At 65.2% G+C, this 16741-nt stretch overlaps 2 protein-coding genes across 2 annotated transcripts; both read right to left on the bottom strand.

Annotated features, from left to right (window-relative positions):
* Window positions 1–5720: 5720 nt before the first annotated feature.
* TCF15 (transcription factor 15) lies at window positions 5721–14590 on the bottom strand. The gene is made up of 2 exons (XM_080404374.1): window positions 8065–14590; window positions 5721–6166 (listed from the first exon to the last, which is right to left on the bottom strand). The coding sequence occupies exons 1-2, from the start codon at window positions 8539–8541 to the stop codon at window positions 6092–6094; spliced, it is 552 nt and encodes a 183-aa protein (XP_080260500.1). The 5' UTR covers window positions 8542–14590; the 3' UTR covers window positions 5721–6091.
* Window positions 14591–14693: 103 nt separating this feature from the next.
* On the bottom strand, window positions 14694–16642 carry SRXN1 (sulfiredoxin 1). Its single transcript, XM_080404377.1, has 2 exons — window positions 16279–16642; window positions 14694–16106 (listed from the first exon to the last, which is right to left on the bottom strand). Exons 1-2 carry the CDS (start codon window positions 16543–16545, stop codon window positions 15903–15905), a joined length of 471 nt encoding a protein of 156 aa, XP_080260503.1. The 5' UTR covers window positions 16546–16642; the 3' UTR covers window positions 14694–15902.
* Window positions 16643–16741: the final 99 nt, after the last annotated feature.

The raw sequence follows: 16741 nt of genomic DNA, 5'->3' as shown, positions 1-16741 counted from the left end.
CCCCTGCTCACAGCACCGCGGCAGCAGCGTGCCCCCAGCTCGCAGCACCACGGTGGGAGCTGCCCCCGCTCGCAGCACCCTGGGCACGAGGTTGACAAGGGACACGAAGTCCTGGGCTGTGGCCACCACAGCTGGGCTCTGGCCAAGCGCTGCAACCTGCCTGGAGCTGTGAGCCAGCCCGGAGGGGAGGGGGATTTGTGCTCAGGCGTGTCCCCAGAGCCACCCCTGCACAGATCCTGTGCCTTTCAGCACGTGGATGTGTGGCACAAGCAGATCAGAGCCAGCCTGGGCCCCCCCCAGACTCTCCCCAGCTGCGGCCTCATGGAAAGCTGAGCACGGCCACGCTTCACCCTGCTTCCCTCCTGGTGTGGGAGTCTCCCCCGCGGGAGGCTGCTGGCCCAAATCTCACAGCCCCTTACCCCGGGTCACTCCCATTAGGTAAAGGAGCAGCTCGTCTTGGCGGGGGTATCTCCCTCTCGCGCTTTCCTTGTATTGTACAGGCCTGGGTCATCGAGGAAATCTTACAGGTCCTTCTGCTGCCGAGTGGTCACGGGGGAAGCCCAGCCCCCTTCCCCCCATTGTCATCGGCTGGGCTGTATCCTCGCTCTGAGCCCAGGCCCCTAAAAATAGCTCTTTGTCAGGCGATTGTTCCGACACCTTCGCGACTGCATTGACGTGGGCTGGAGCAGGAGAGTGGTGGGGTAGGTGGAGGGGAAGGGCTGGAGGTCCCTCCTGGGACCACTCTGAGTATTCACCGCTGATAACGGCCCCTGTTGTGGGGAAATGGGCTCCCAGCACAGGGCTGCGTGCCGAAGGCCTTCCCGTGCCGCTGCCCGCGGCTGCCTGCTGCTGCCCACTAGTCACCTCTCCCCCACCTGTCCCAGCCCTTCTGCCAGCTCTGCACCAGATCCCTACATTGGGGTCCCCAAACGAGGGGAGGCCTCTGCCCAGGGCACACAAAGTGGGATGGAGACCTCCCAAGCCCCTGGTGCAGACCCCGCACCCCCAGCCAGCACCCTGGGGCTCCCCACATGCCCCCTGCCCTGCTCACCCCAGTGGGGCCAGGGCAGGCAGTGGTGTGCCCTAGCAGGGAGCAGGGTTGCTGGCAGATGGGAAGGCAGCTGGGACCTCTACCATGTTTCGGAGGGGTTAAGCCTGGCCCTGCAGAGCTGTCCCTGCCTCAGGCACCCACAGGGGTGACAAGCAGCATGGCCCTTCCCTGGCCCCCAGTGACAGCCCCATCTCCACCAACGGTGCCTGTTGGGCCAGGTGGTGCGAGCCCCATGGTGCTGCTGGGAGCCCCTGGCGCAGCAGCCCAGGGGGCCAGCACCCCTGCAGGGCTGCTGCTGGGGAAGGGGCTGTGCTGTGGCAGGACGGGGCACAGCTCCCCAGACACACCTTCCTCGGTGCTAATTCCTGTTGCTCCTGGGAGATGCGATGCCCGCAGCCCCCTGGACCCGCTCAGAGGGGCCCCTTGCACCGTGCAGGCACCCTGGGGAAGCCCCCTCACTTGTCACCTCCTGACCCCCCACTGCTGTCAGCTGGCAGTGACTGTCCCTCCCGGGGCCCTTTCCTGACCAGCCACCCCAGCTGCAGAAACAAGATTTTATTTCCCAGGAGTGTGAGCAGGTCTGGATTAAAATAAACTCCTGGCCCAGATCCCTTTTCTGGTGTTGCAGGAGATGCCATGTTTGCCATGAGCACTGCCCACAGCCCTGCTGAGCACCCGGCCCTCGACCCTCCAGGCTGTGTGTCCCCACAGTGGGGACATCTCCCTCTCCCATCCATGCACAGCTGTGCTGGCTCTCCAGGATGCTGGCACTGCCGTCCCCAGGCTGGGCTGAGCCCCGCGGGGCCACTGGCCATGGAGCAGGGCACCAGGCCAGCCCCACTCTGATTACCCCCAGCGTTTTTTCCTTTTTCTTCCTTAATTTACTGAGTGCTAAATCCAAATATTACAACTTCCCCTCCGCGCCGCTGGTTACGCAGGCGGCCCCGGCCGGGCATTGTCTTATTGTTTGCAGAGGGAAGCTCCAGCAGGAGATTAACCTGGTGTTCACCCCGCACCGCGGCTTCACACCCTGTCCCTGCTGGCAGGGACCTCGTCCCCAGGGACCGCAGCCGGCACAGGGTCCCGGTGGGGTGAACATCTCTGAGGGGTCTGGTACATGGGGGGACATGGTGGGCAGTTGTGCCAGGGGCTGGCAGCCCTGCACCTGTGTCCCCTGCGCCCCTGGGACATGGACCTCGGGGCACTGGGGTTGTGCATCTCTTGGGGATGGTGCGAGGCTGCAGGGCCACCACTGGCCCTGGTAGGGTGGTGAGGAGCTGATGGATGTCCTGGGGGTCTCAAGCAGACCCTTTGCCTTGTTCCTTCCCCAGGGACCCTGGCAGGGTGCTGGCAGGGTCAGTACAGTCTGTGTCTATTGGCACAGGGAGGCAGGGACTACCTGGCACCCCAGCCTGGGGGCCATCACACTGACCCCATCCCAACCCATCCCATCCTGTCCCATCTCATCCCATCTTGTCCTGTCCCATCCCATCCCATCTCAGACTGTCCTGTCCCTTCTCGTCCCGTCCCACCCCATCCCATCCCATCCCATCCCATCCCGTCCTGTCCCGTCCCATCTTGTCCCATCCCATCCTGTCTCATCTTATCCCATCGCATCCCATACACCCTCTCCCATACCAGCCCTGGATGCCCACTCCTCCCTGGTCCTCCCCCCTCCTCTGGGCAGCAGAGCCTTGTCCCCCTGTCCACACGCCGCTGCCATCTAGACCTTGTGGGTCACTTCACAATCCTTTGCCCCCAGGTCCGTCAGGGCCGGGGATGACCTGGGATGCTCAGTCGACTGCTGTGGTCCCTGCAACAGGGAGGGTTCCCTGGGCAGCACGTGGCTGAGCTTTGCTCCAGTGCCACTGCAGGACACGTTGGGGTATTTGTCCTGACCCTCTGCTCTGGGAGGAGCCTGGGGGTGTCAGGCAGCACCCAAAGGTGTTGCTAAAGGACAAGGCATGAGGAAGTCTGGGTTGTGGGGCTGAAATCTGCCTTCGTGTCCCCCACCCCCTGCTGGCACAGGCTCAGGCACGGCTTAACTCCACTGCCCCATCCTGGGGGCTGTGGGTCGGGAGAGCAGCGCTGCCCACCGAACACAGGCTCTGCTGGACCCCTCTGCCCTCTGCCCTCACGTCCCCATAATCAAATAGACCCTCCTAGGTCCCTGTGTGGCCATAGATCCCTCTCCACCGGCCCTGGTGCACAGCAGCACTGGGGGCTATAGGGTCCTGGCCCCCCATCACTGGGGAGCAAGCCCCTGCCTGAGCCCCCTGCCCGTGGCTTCGGCAGCTCCTGCCCAGCCAGCCCATGGCTCAGCTCTCCCACCGGCACAGCAGCTCAGCACCACCGGGCTCCGCTCACGGGTGCAGCCCTGCTGCATTCCAGCCTTGCTGGCCAGCCTGCCGAGAGGCTGAAATATTTGGGAGGGGAATGGAGAAGGGAAAGGGGAAAAAAAAATCTATAAAAAGAAAGTTTAAAAACACAAGTTAAAGAAAAAAATACCAGGCGCGGAGTGCAGCTGCGGTTCTGGTTCCAGTTCCCAGGTGATGTCAGGCCTGGAGCCTCTCCAGCCCCGGCCCCTCGGAGACGGTCTTTGTGGGTTCAGCACTGAGTGTTTTTCCTTCCTGAGACTCGGGGACACCTTCCTGTCTCAGAGAAAGCGGCCAAGAGCCTTTCCAAGGGTGTCCGCGTGCAGGAAGGGGAGAGGATGGGAGGGGAGCACGAGAGAGGCGGTGCGGCTGGGCTCAGCGTGGGGCTGCGGCAGCCAGCGAGCCAGCAGCATCCGTGGGCGACGGGGCTGTGGTGGCCGCGACGCTTGCCCCGCACGGGGCAAAGGGGCACCCGGCTCCCACCAGCCCAGCAGGCTCCAGCGCCTCTGAGTCACCGTTTCCCTCTTGTGGTGCTGGGAGGGGTGGAATGTACTGGGACCCGTGGGCTTGGCACCGGCACATGGTGGGACCCATGGCCTTGCCACTGGGACGTGCTGGGACCCATGGCCCTAGTGCTGGGACATGCTGGGATCCACAGCCCCAGCACTGGGATATGCTGGATTCTACAACCCCGGTACTGGAACTTACTGAGTGCACAACCCCAGCACTGGATCTTACTGGGTGCACAGCTCTGGCACTGGGACTTACTGGGTGTGCAGTCCCAGCACTGGCACTTACTGAGTACACAGCTGTGGTGCTAGGACATAGTGGGACCTATGGCTGTTACACTGGAGCTTGTTGGGGCCCTAGTCCCTGGCACTGGGACATACTGGAGTCCATGGACTTTACACTGGGTCTTGCTGTGGCTCTAGTCCCTGGCACTGGGACATACTGGGTGCACAGCTTCTGCACTGAGACTTACTGGGACCCATGGTATTTATGACGCTTGCTGGAATCTAGTTACTGGCACTGGGACATGCTGGGACGCTCATGCTCAGCCCTGGGACACACTGGGACCCGTGCACTCAGTGCTGGTACCTGCTGTGCCCCCAGCACTGGGACCACCAGCCCTCTCTGGCTCCCCTGGGGCTCTGGAGCCGCTGCTTCAAGGGGATGGTCCCCTTTCATGTGCGGGTTGGGCTGTTTGCACAGCGCAGCCCCCTCCTCCACTGCCCCTGCCCCCCGATAAACCCGGGGGCAGGGATTCTGTGTCCTGGGCTGTTTGGAGAATCTCACGGCTGTTTATTGGGGTCTGGGACACATTAGCCACGCTGAGAACAAACCTCTCCCACCCACCCCGGTCCCTGCCTGGGACCAGCTCTCACAGCTGCGCTGCGCTGTCAGCTCCATAAATCAACCCCGGGGGGAGGGAGCCCGGGGCAGGCTCACCTCGGCTGAGCAGGGGCCGAAAGGTGCCGGTGGGCTCCTGCTTCGCTGCCTCCCTGAGCTGGGCTGGGGGAGACTCCTGTGGGACCCCCAGGGTGTTTCCCCTGCTCTCTGCTGGCTGCAGTGCCCTGGAGAGATGGAGCAGGTCCAGCCCCACAGTCCTTGGGGGGCTGCCCTGGGAGCCCCCAGCCGCCCCATCCGCAGCTGCCTCTGCTCTGTGGGACACGCTGGCCCCTGGGAGCCGCGGGACCCGGCACGGCACCTTTCCCAGGCTCAGCACTCCCTGCCGCCCAGCCCAGCCCGGCCCCCCCGAGCAGGGTCCCGGGGGGAGCACGGCCTGGGAACCCCCCACGTCCCCACCTGACCCTGCACAGGTGCTGCTGCCCGCAGCCCCACCGTGCACGGCCATCGTGGCGGCGGCGGTGGTCATGACGGTGGTGGCAGTCGCGGCAGTCGTAATGTACCGGGCGGAGGGGAAGGCACAGAAGCAGAGCCACCAACCCCGACCCACTGCCCAGGTGCTTGTGGCTGTGGCACAGGGCTGGCAGTGCTGTCCCCATCCCGTGGCACAACACAGTGCTGACCGCGCTGGGGGTCCCATGGCCCTTGACGGCCAAAGCTGTTGGCGGTTCCTGGGGACATGGGGACAGTGTGTGCCTGGGGATCTCACCCCACGTGGATCCCACTGGGGCCCACGGGTGTGTCCATGGAGAGAGCTGGAATGGTCGCACTGGCTCCGGGGGCACAGAGAAGCGATGGGTGCAGGGTTGGGGAGCTGGGGACATCCTGCGGACCCCATGTGCCCCCCACTTTGCCCCACACCAGGGCAGCAGGCAGGCACTGGCCCATCAGAAAAATAAGATTTATTTTCCAAGCGGCTGCATGTGCACCACCAGTGCCTGCGGGGCCACGACACCGTCCCCGCCGGAGCGCCTCAATGCCGGCCGCACACGGGCCCCTTCCAGTCCAGCCCCGGGGCACGGGGACCCCCCTCCCCGGCCCTGCCCCGCACGGGCAGCCTGGGCCATGGGAGCGTCCTCCCACCCCGCTGCCAGCTCCGGGGCCGGTGTCGGTGTGGTGCCAGCCCTCGGCCCTGGGCTCAGCTGCCGTCGCCTCGGGCGGGCAGCTCCCTCCCTCCCCGATCTGGTCTCTGGGGCTGGCGTGCGTGGGGTCTGGCCGGTTCTGCCGCTGTCTCAGGCGGGTGCTGCCGGTCCCCGGCTCATCTCCGTGACACTCGCAGGGGGGTCACTCCCCGCACCTTCAGGCAGTTGCCCCCGAGGTCCCTCCGGCCACCCTGCAGAGAGAGGAGGGGAGAGCTGCAGGCACCGGAGCGGGTCCCAGCTGGGGGGTGCCCCGCTTCTGCCCGCCACCACGCTGTCCACCCTGTGTTGGCTCTGCATGGAGAATTTGCTCTGAAATGGCCAGTGCCACGGTCCTGGGGCAGCTCAGCGCTGCTCGGGATGGACAGACAGATGGGGCTGTGCCTGGAGGGTGGCTGGGTAGGTGGCTGGGGTGTGGGTGCTGCGGTGAGACCCCCAAGGTGAGTCTCTGTGGCTCTTTCACCTGCAGGGACACAGCCCCCTTGGCTGCTCAGTGCCACTGTGACTGACCTGTGGCTGGGGGCTGGTGCCACCTCAGGACAGACCCATAGCCCTGGACAGACCCACGGCCCCACTGGAGGTGAGGAGGCTCATCCCAACCTCCCAGTGCATCAGCACAACTTCCGAGTAGTACTGCCCTGTATAACCCAGTGCAGACCAGCATGGCCCAGGTCTAGCCCAGAATGGCCTAGTATAACCCAGCATGGCTCAGCAGAGCCCAGCACATCCCAGTTCCAGCTCAGCCCACTTCCAGCCTAGCACAGCCCAGCATGGCCCAGTACAGCCCATTTCTAGCCTAGCCCAGCCCAGCCCAGCCCAGCCCAGCCCATTTCCAACCCAGTACAGCCCATTTCCAGCCCAGCCCAGTCCATTTCCAGCCCAGCCCAGCCCATTTCCAGCCCAGCCCAGTCCAGTAAAGTGCCTTTCCAGCCCAGCCCCAGAGCCAGGAGATGCAGAGCTAGCTGCCAGCCCAGCTCCTGCCACTGCCCCCAGGGTCCTGGGTGCAACAGGAGCTCCCTGGCTCTTGTACCTCCACAGGGTCCCCTGACGGGGACCCAGCACCGCACCAGACCCCCAGCTCCAGCCCCGGGGAGCAGCACAGGGACACAGCTCTACCCCAGCCGGAGGGTCCCAGCTGGGGCCAGCCATGCCAAGAGCTGGGGCTGGAGGTCCCACCAGGAAGGCTGAGGAGGCTGTAGAGTCCAGCCACTGCGAGGGCGGGCAGGCACGGGTGCAGGAGCAGCAACTAAAAATGGAGCAGCGGAAACCAAAAGAGCCCCAAGGGCTGGAGTGAGCCCCATGGCCATGTTGCTTGGGATGGCACGTGGGACAGCTTGGGGGTCTTGTGGAACCCCTGCTCACGGCCCTACCAAGGGATGCCCATGGAGCCAGGGAGCTGCCAGCCCCTCACCCTGCACAGCCCACACTGGGGCAGGGGCACCCAGGACCCTGGCTTGGGCAGCGGGACAGGCTCACACCTTTGAGTCACAGGGTGCTGGGGGGGTCAGCTGGGGAGGGCAGCGGTGCCGTGCTGCCATGCATGGCCCATCTCAGCCCCCTGGCCCGCGTAGGAACCATGCTGGTGCTTCTGGCAGACCCTGTGTGGGGCTGGTGGGTGGGGACCCCTGCCCAGCCCACCCGTGTGGGGTGTGGGCTGCACCCTGCCTGTCTCCATCGCATCAGGGAGCTGCCTGGGGCAGCCTTGCTGCAGTGCCCGGGGAGCCTGGCAGGGCTGGGGACAGGGACAGGGTCAGCCTCTGAGCTCTGAGCTCCCTGTCGCTGGGTAGCCAAGTGCCCCCGGCACTGGGGTGACTCTTTAACCTCCTGAGACCTCTCAGCCCGGATGGACGTGGGGGAGCAGCCCGGCCCTCTGACGCGAGCAGGAGCTGTGGGCGTGTGGCTACGAGCAGGATTTGGCCGAGAACAGCCAAAACCTCCAGCGGGAGCTGGAGCCAGAGCCTGCTGTTCTCACCAAGACGTGCTGAGCCTCCTGCCCCACTCAGCCCAGGCAGGGACTGCCGCCCCCCATCCCTTGGGGACATGCTGAGCCTCCTGCCCCGCTCAGCCCAGGGACCCCTGCCCCACCGCTCACCCCTTTCCGCTGGTTGCTGAGGCAGAAGGTGCAGATGCTGCGGGGCTGCTTGCTGTCCAGGTCGCCCTTGGCCCCGTAGATAGCACTGAAACAGGGCTGCCCGTCCTCGCAGCCCTCGCCCAGAAGCAGCACGTTGGCCAGGTGGGAGATGTAGCTGGAGGCCAGGCGGAGGGTCTCGATCTTGGACAGCTTCCGATCCACCGGCTCAGTTGGGATGAGGGTCCGCAGGGCAGTGAAAGCCGTGTTGACGCTCTGGGTCCGGTCCCGCTCCCGTGCGTTGGCCGCCTGCCTCTGCTTCACCATCACCATCGGGCCCGGTTTCCGCGGCAGCTTGCGGCGAGCCTCGGTGCCCTCGCAGCAGCCGAACGACTGGTCCGACGTGTCGCTCTCGCTCCGGTTCTCCTCGTCCTCCGAGAGGATGCTGATGTCGGGGTAGAGCACACGGGCAGCCACGGGACGCAGCATGGTGAAGGCCATGGCGGGGTGCCCACCCGTGCCCCCGGCCCTGCTGGGGGGACCCCCCGGGCTGCGGGGAGCCTTCCCCCGCCGGCACGGCTGTGATGGCCGGCTCCGGACGTCTTCCCGCTGCTGCTCCGCTCCAGCGGCACAGCAGGGCTGGGACGACTGTCTGTGGGGGGAATCAGAATTTATATGGCCGGGGAGGGGCTGGCGCCGGAGCCCACCCCCAGCCGGCCCCTCCAGCTGCCGGCCAGCGTCCAGCGTCCAGCGTCCTCGCCCAGCCTGCGGGAACCGCCGCTGGCTCTGGCCATGGGCCTGGCCCTGCTCCGGCACGCCAGCCTGGCCGCAGGCACCTTGCACCCAGGGCCGGGCTCCAGGCTGTGCCCTTGGTGCTGCCGGACCCCGGCAGTGCCACAGACATTGCCAGGGTCACTGCATGCTGAGTGCTCCCTGTACTGCAGTCTGTGGTGCCTGCAGGGCAATGCCACACACAGTGCCAGCCCATGGGCAGCATGTCCCCAGCCCCTGCCCGGCTGTCCCCTGCCAGCCCTGGGTCCCACACAGGGCAGCCCAGGGAAAACATGGGGTGTGGGGCCGGGGATGGGGCAGGTACCCAGGACTATGTGGCACTGTTGTGGTCCCTGAGGTGTTTGTCGGTGGGGATGGCAATGGGTGACATGCTGCTCCTGACATCCTACCATGTCCCACTGGGACTGGGTCTGTGCCCGGGAGGATGCCCGGGGCAGGCAGGGAGCAGTGAGGGCAGGCAGCACCACAGGGATGCTCCATGCCCCTCATCCCTCTGTCCCCAGGGCCTGGCACCCTGCATGCCCACCACAGGAGTGTACAGGGGGACATGGTCAGGAGCACGGGCAGCGTTGCAGGCAGCACTGCCAGGCAGCCAGGAGCGTTTCCTCCTGCCTGGGAGGAAGGTGTGCACCGGCAGTGGAAACACGGAGTCTTTTCCTGCAAGGGGAGAGCTGAGCTGGCAGCAGTGGCAGCTGCTGGTGTCCCGGGGAGGGTCCAGGTGTCCCCCCAGCCCGTGGCTGGCTCCCAGTCCTTCCTGGGCACCCGATACCACAGGCAATGGCCACCCTCTGCTCTTCCTCGCTGGGGAGATCTGTGTGGGTCCTGCTCTGCCTTCACCTCCCGGCCCTAAGTCCAGCACCCCGAGAGCAGGCAGGGGGACGGGCAGCTGAGCCAGGCAGGTAGGAGGCTCCCTGCTGCCTTCCCTCCCGGCCCGCGGCCGAGCCCAGCGGAACTTGGCAGCTCGGCGATGCTGCAGGCATGGCAGGTCAAGTGGCAAAGGCAAACGGAGGGCAGGACCTGGCTGCTGGGGACTTGGCCCCACGGTGCCAACCCGTGCCAGTTGCTGCCCCTGTCTGGCCGGCAGCCCCGCAGCCGGAGGGGGACGCTGGGGGAAGCCTCCATTAATGAAGCAAAAAGAGCCAGCAACGGGGCTTGCTGGGTGCTCCAATGGTGGCCAAGGGACACAGTAGGCATGTTGCAAACCCCAGAGTGAGGTGGTTGACAGGGGAGCCTGGGGAATATGGGATGGGGTGGCACCATGTCACCATGTCACCATGGCCAAAACCCCATGGCTGTGACACTGGACACTGGCTGAGCCAGTGGGTTCCCCCACTGGGGTTGTCCCGGTGTGTGCTGCTGGGACCGTGGCAGGGGCTGCTGTGCTGCCTAGCGCCAGCACCAGCACTAGTTCGCTGCCCACCCATGCTGCTGGCTGTGAGCAAACGGCCCCTCTCTCCCCCGCAGGGCACAGGCAGCCCCTTGCCCAAGGGACCCCCCTGCCCTGTTTTCCTTTGCCATTTGTCTGCTGTGCAGAGCCTGTAAATCACACAGTGGGAGGGAGAGTGTCGTTCTGGGGGTTGGAGGTCCTGCTGGGTCTGGGGGCGGGCAGAGCTGTCCCGGGTGTCTGTGCTGTCATGGGGACATGTCCCTTGCTGGCTCCGTTCCCTGCCACCCCTCCCTGTGCATCAGTCCCCAAGAGGGACCCCGACCCTCTCCTGTTCCTGGCGATAGCCCCTGCCTGGGCACAGACCAGGGGCTGTTTCTACCCCTGGGGGGGGGGGCAAGCAGTGCCTGGGGCAGAGCTGGGGGTGGGCAAGCCCTTGGCACGGCAGGCAGGGAGCAGGCAGGTGCCTGCACAGAGAGGGGAGCTTCTGCTCTTGCCCCACTCTCACCCTGCCACCCCTCTGGGCTGTGGCTGGGGGGCTACAGCAGCCCCCAGCCCTGACAGGCAGCAAGACGGATGGCAGGGGCTGTGTACTCAGCTGTGGCTGCCCCACACATGGCCACCAGCTGACAGGGACAGGCTGAGGGGGAGAGCCTGGTCCCCCAGCCCAACCGAGCTGCCCTCGGGAATTTCTGTGGGGCACAGCCACATGTGGGGTGCTGGTGGCCTGTGCTGCTGCTGCAGAGGACGGGACACATGGGGGCACAGGCAGGGAAGGAGCAGCAGGCATTGGAGATGGCTCAGTGTGGGGTGAGGGGCAGCACATGTGTGTGCACATATATGCATGCAAGCTGTGTGCATGGATGTGCAGCTGTGCACATTTATGTGCATCCATGCATGTATGGGCATGTGTGTGTGGATGTATGTGAGTATAGGTGTGTGCACATGTGTCTATGCAGTTGCACATGTGTGTGCATGTGCATGTGTGTGCTGGTGCATGCAGCACGTCTGTGCACGCAGGGTGCCATGTACACCCCGAGTGCCAGCACCTCCTGCTGCAGAGAGCCCCCAGGCTGGCACACGTGTGTGTGAGACCACCGCCCTGCCAGGCCCTGCACACGGGCGGATGGACAGACAGAAGGAGCCACAAGTCCCGGCCAGGAGAGCAACAGGAGCCACGGGAAGCAGGGAATGCTGCCGGCTCCCTGCCTGTCCGGCTGCCAGCTGCCTGCGGATGCTGCTGCCGCTGGGGTGGGAGGACGCGCGGCAGCAGCCCGGTTTTCCTGTGCTGCCCGGCAGGCACGTGGGACAGGACGTGTGTCCCTGTGCCCAGACCCCCTTGTCCCCCCCAACACTGAGTGCCTCAGGTCTGACTCAGCCAAGTGGCACGAAGTGCAGCTGGGGGGCTGTGGCACCGCAAACCTCCGGCTGGTGCTGCACCACATGGCTGACCTAAGTGGGTGTCAGGGCATGGTTGTGTTTGGCATCACGGTTTTCCCAGCTGATCTGGCCAAACCAACCAGTCACCAAGCCAAGGGCTGCTGTCCCAGCACAGCGGCACTGTGCTGCACAGCCCTGGGCACTGGGAAAGCAGCACCAGGTGGTGGGTCAGGCATGGATGGTGGGCCCGGGGCATCTGGGACCCAGCATGGGACATGTGGCATGGAGGGGACGTTTCCTGAGCATGGGGTTGCAGGCGTGACGCCAGCCCAACTCACTAGGCACCCCCTGGGTGCAGGCTGCCCTGGGGAGCATCCCTAGAGTTGGGGTGTTGGTCCTACCTCTGCTGCGGGGTAAATGCCCCCTGCCCCGCACTCCAAGGAGTGTTTATCTGCGAGGTGATACTTAAGTGTAAGAAAATAAACAGAGAGCAGATGGGCCAGGGGGCCGGGGCTGCCCCCAGCCCCGCGGGGCTGCTCCAGCCCTGCTGGGAAAACACTGCTGCCGGCGAGGCAAATGGATTCCAGACCTGCGGTAATGCCGGCACATGTGCCTGCCAGGACACCAGGCCTGACCCTGCTGAGCCCCAGCAAAGCAGCTCTGGACTGACCTGTCCCATCCCATCCCATCCCATCCCATCCCATCCCATCCCATCCCACCCCATCCCATCCCATCCCATCCATCCAGTTCCATCCTACTGAGACCCCTGAGGGTGTTGCCTGGCCCTGCTCACCCACAGCCCCAGACCAGACCCCCAGCACAGGGGGACGTCTGGGACTGGCCCCTCTGCCCGTGGCTCCCCAGTATTGGGGCAGTTCAGGCCAGCAAGGCTGCAGCCCTGTGGAGCTGCCCGGTTGAAGGTGAGCTCAGGGCGCTCTGCCCCGGCCAGCTGGGTGTGTGCAGCATCCAAATCCAGCCGCTTCGCACCTGGCTCTGAGACCAGCCGAGGCCTGAGGGGCAGCTGTTCCTACTTCCCCACATGGGGAGACCAGGACTGGCAAACCTGGGAGCCCCCTGGTTGGGGAGGCACTGCAAAATGGGCTGAAGGGGACAGGGTGTTGTGAAATCTTTTGGGGAGCAGGAGCACTTCCCCACCAGGGCAGCCTCTGCCCTTGGACAGGTCCCGGCCTGACCCCGGGGGTCGGGGCTGTGGCAGGGGTCCCCAGGGCAGTGTGGGGAGCCCCGGGCCCCCTCCGCCAGCCAGGCTGTACCTGCAGGCCAGGGCTGCTGGTCTGGAAGGCATTACACGCCTGTCACGCGGGGAAGTCTGTCCCAGTTCCGGAGCTGGGACCCCCCCGCGGCCCAGCCCAGGCTGGGGGGAGCCCACAAAGCGCCTTTGTTCCTGCCCTGGAACGAATGGATTGGAGGCAGCCGGGATCGGCTGTCAGCCAGTGACACTAGAGACCCTGTGGGTCAGGCAGAAGGAAGGGGGACAGGTGGAGGGACATGGCCGGACGAGGCCGATGCAGGGATGGCTGGCTCTGGCAAGACCAGCTCCTGTGCCAGCCAGTGGGTTGTGGCACCGGCAGCACCAGCTGGGGACCAGGTCACGCTGCCCGCACTGTGCCAGCCCCTGGGATGTGCCGTCAGCCCTGGAGATGCTGACACAGCCCCATGGACACAGTAGCTGGTTTTGGCTCCCAGCCTGTGCCCCCAAGCCCTGGGAGCAGTGTCACAGGGCATCCACAGGGCTGGCACGGATGTCCTGGTACTGTTTGCAGGGGATGGGAAGCTGAAAGAGTGGATCCTGCAGAGGGTCTCTCAGCTGGAGAAAGCCCCTGTGGGGTGCAGGAAGAGGGTTGCAGGATCCAGGCAGCCTTGGTTCATTCCCACTCGTGGGGTCCCAGCTCTGCTGAGCTGCCTGACATCCAGCTCCCTTTGTAAGGGGCACAGACCCAGAGAGAGGGGGGTGAGCACAGCCCATAGGAGATGCCCAGCACTGGGGACACAGCCCAGGGCCTGGGCAAAACCTAGTGCCCGCCATGGGGCACCCATCTGAGGGCGCCCTGGCGACGTCCCGTGCTGCTGCAGGAGCTGCCACCTCCTCCTTTTCCCCCCTCCTGGCTCTCTAACAAGAGGAAACTTTTTAGCACGCCACAATTCTTCAGAGAAATTTATGGCCCATCAGGGAGCCATAGGCCAGGGCTGCTCTCTCCGTGAACACTTGCAGGGCTTCCTCCCGGCACAGAGCAGCTTTGATGCGGCACATGCAGCTCGGCCGCCACAGTCACCCTCCGGCACAGCAGCCCCCAGCCCACCCTGCCCTTCCTCCCCAGTGACCTCTGCGGAAACACTGTGCTGGCAGGCAGCTGCAAGCGTGCCCTGTCCGTGGGCAGCACTGCCAGTGGCCAACGTGCACGCTGCCCTGCAGAGCTACCGCTCAAGGGGTCCGTGCCCTCCTCCCAGACCCTCTCCCCAGCCCATTTCTGCCCTGGGAAGACAGGAATCATCTGGGGAGGAGCGTGGCCAAGGGAGCAGAGTGAGGGCAGAAGCATCCAACTGTGGTTCCTGTCCCAGTCCTGCTGCTGACTCACAGTGTGGTGGGGTGAGTCAGTGGCCTTTCCGCTCCCTGGATGGAGGTTCCCAGCTCAGAGGGATGCTGAGATGCCTGGGGGATGCTCCAGGCGATTTTTCCAGCCTGCACACAGGTTGAAGATGTGGCATTTGAAGAAATGACAGCATTCCAGCATGGTGCTGGGATGCACATCTTCCACAGCTAAGCCAGAGCTGACCCTGACTTCAGCTGCGTGCCAGTGTGGTCTGGCAGATCATCGTCCCCAGCAACGCATCCATCCCCCAGTACAGCATCCATACTGAATACAGCATTCATCCCCTCTCAGAGCATCGTCCCCAGCACAGCATCCATTCCCTTGCAGAACATTGATCCCTCAGCAAAGCATCTGGTCCTTTGCAGAGCATCCATCCCCTGACAGAGCACCTGTCCCAGGTGCCAGGCCTCCACACCATGCCGTGCCATGCCGTACCACTGCATACCCCTGACCCCAGCATCCCTCAGCACCAGGCCCCAGAGCCGTGGGGGGTTTGATTGCCTTTATTCCAAGCGCCACAGCAGGTGTCCCCCCCTCACCATTTCAGTGATGTCCCTCATGGAGAGGGGGACCACAGGATGTGTCCAGGGATGGAGGCAGGTGGTTTTGGGGAGGCATAGCTCAGGGTTCTCCTGATCTGGGCACAGGGTGAGCCCAGAGTCACTGGGAGAGGCCTGAGGATCAGTTGTGCCTGGTTCAGATGTGCCTCCTCCTGGTACGCCTCTGTCCCAATTCAGCTGTGTCCCGGTTTGCCTGTAGCCCTTCCTGGTTCGGCTGTGCCCTGGATGGGCTGTGACCTGGCCCAGTTCCAGTGTGCCCCGGTTCAGCCCGTCCCGGTTCAGCCATTCCTGGCTGAGCTGTGCTCCGGTTTAGCTCATCCTGCCCTGTCCCGTCCCAGTTCATCCCATCCTAGTTCATCCTATCCCGGTTCAGCCCATCCTGTCCCAGTTCAGCCATTCCCAGATGAGCCATGCCACAGTTCAGCCCATTCCATCCCGGTTCAGCCTTCCCGGTTAAGCTATGCCCCCATTTAGCCCGTCCCAGTTCATCCCCTCCCCATCCCAGTTTGTCCCATCCTGGTTTGCCCCATCCTGGTTTATCCTGTCCCGTCCCATCCCAGTTCACCCTATTCCAGTTCATCCCATTCCATCCCAGTCCATCCCATCCTGTCCTGTCCTGGTTCATCCTGTCCTGGCCTGTCCCAGTTCATCCCATCCCACCCCAGTTCATCCCGTCCCATCCCATCGTGGTTCATCCCATCTTGTCCGTCTGTCCCGGCCCATCAGAGTCCATCCCATCCCGTCCCATCCCATCCCGTCCCGTCCCGTCTCGTCCCAGTCCATCCCATCTCGTCCCATCCCGTCCCATCCCGGTCTGTCCCGGTCCATCCCTGTCCGCCCCGTCCCGGTCCCCGCGGCCGATCGCCAAGGAGCAGCGCGGCACAATAGCGCCACCTGCCGGCCCCGCCGCGCCCCCGCGCCGGGCTCCTCCCGCTGCCAGCGGGACCCCGACCCCGGCCCGGCCGGAGGGGCGCGGGGAGACCCCAGCCCCGCATGGAGAGCCCCCAGGTCTGGGGGGGACCCTGACCCCATCCTCACCGGAGGCTCACGGGCCCCGCGGCTCAGCCCCAGCCCAGCGCTCGGGGACCGGCGGGGGCGGGGGCCTGCGGGGGGCCGTGCAGCCCCCGGAGGGCCGGGCTAGCGCAGGTGCGGCGTGGAGGAGCCCAGGTAGGTGCGGAGGTCGCTGAGGGTGGAGGGGACGATCTTGGCGGGGATGGTGTCCCGGTTGAGCGCCCTGTGAGCGGCGAAGCGGTGGCAGCCCCCGAAGGAGTAGAAGTAATCCCCACCCTGGCTGCCCTTGATCCAGAGCACGTCGATGGGGGGCACCCGCTCGGGTTCCTCCTGGGTAAGGAGAGACCCCCGAGAGCAACACATGCCCTGGCACCCGCCGACCCGCCTGTGCCAGGGCCTCGGTGCTGCTGCGAGCTTCTTCCCTGGCAGTGCCCCCAGGGTGGCAGGGGTTGGTGCAGGGGTGGCAGCCCCGAGCACCTGGGGGGAGCGGGGCCATGCTCACCTGCAGGGTCTGCATGAGGCTCTGTACCTTGTCCGGCTCCAGCTCCGCAGGGATAGGCCGGATGAGGACATGCATGGGAATATTGTGCACGGCTGAGATGTGCTGCGTGTGGATGCTCTGGTCCCCAGCCTCAGCCATGGCTGCAGCCAGGAGCTGGCCGTGTCCTTCCCCCTGCCTGCCCGTCTCAGCCTGCCGTTTCGCCTCGAGCAGCACAGCACCGAGCCGGGCCCCTCTGCTTCCTCCTGTCCCGGCCAGCGCCATCGTCATCGCCACCGCCCCACCGTTTTGCACAGTCACAGTGAAGGGGCAGGACAGGCTGCCGGGACCGGTGCCAACACCAGCTGGCCTGCTGCCTGCTCCTCTCCACTGGCGAGGCTGCGGTCAGGGCTGCCCTCAGCTCCTCGTCCGCACAGGACACCCCTCAGCACGCAGTGGCTGGGCCTCCCACCGGGGCTGCTCGGGG

The sequence above is a fragment of the Falco punctatus genome, assembly GCF_963210335.1.
Source record: "Falco punctatus genome assembly, chromosome: 10".
Lineage (NCBI taxonomy): Eukaryota > Metazoa > Chordata > Aves > Falconiformes > Falconidae > Falco > Falco punctatus.
This window is presented reverse-complemented; position numbering and strand designations above follow the sequence as displayed.

Excerpts from the sequence above, each read along its gene's own strand:
- SRXN1 (XM_080404377.1), bottom strand. The coding sequence starts at position 16,545 with ATGACGATGGCGCTGGCCGGGACAGGAGGAAGCAGAGGGGCCCGGCTC. Across the intron at positions 16,107-16,278 it reads GCCTCATGCAGACCCTGCAG|GAGGAACCCGAGCGGGTGCC; the intron begins GTGAGCATGGCC and ends CTCCTTACCCAG.
- TCF15 (XM_080404374.1), bottom strand. The coding sequence starts at position 8,541 with ATGGCCTTCACCATGCTGCGTCCCGTGGCTGCCCGTGTGCTCTACCCC. Across the intron at positions 6,167-8,064 it reads TCAGCAACCAGCGGAAAGGG|GGTGGCCGGAGGGACCTCGG; the intron begins GTGAGCGGTGGG and ends CTCTCTCTGCAG.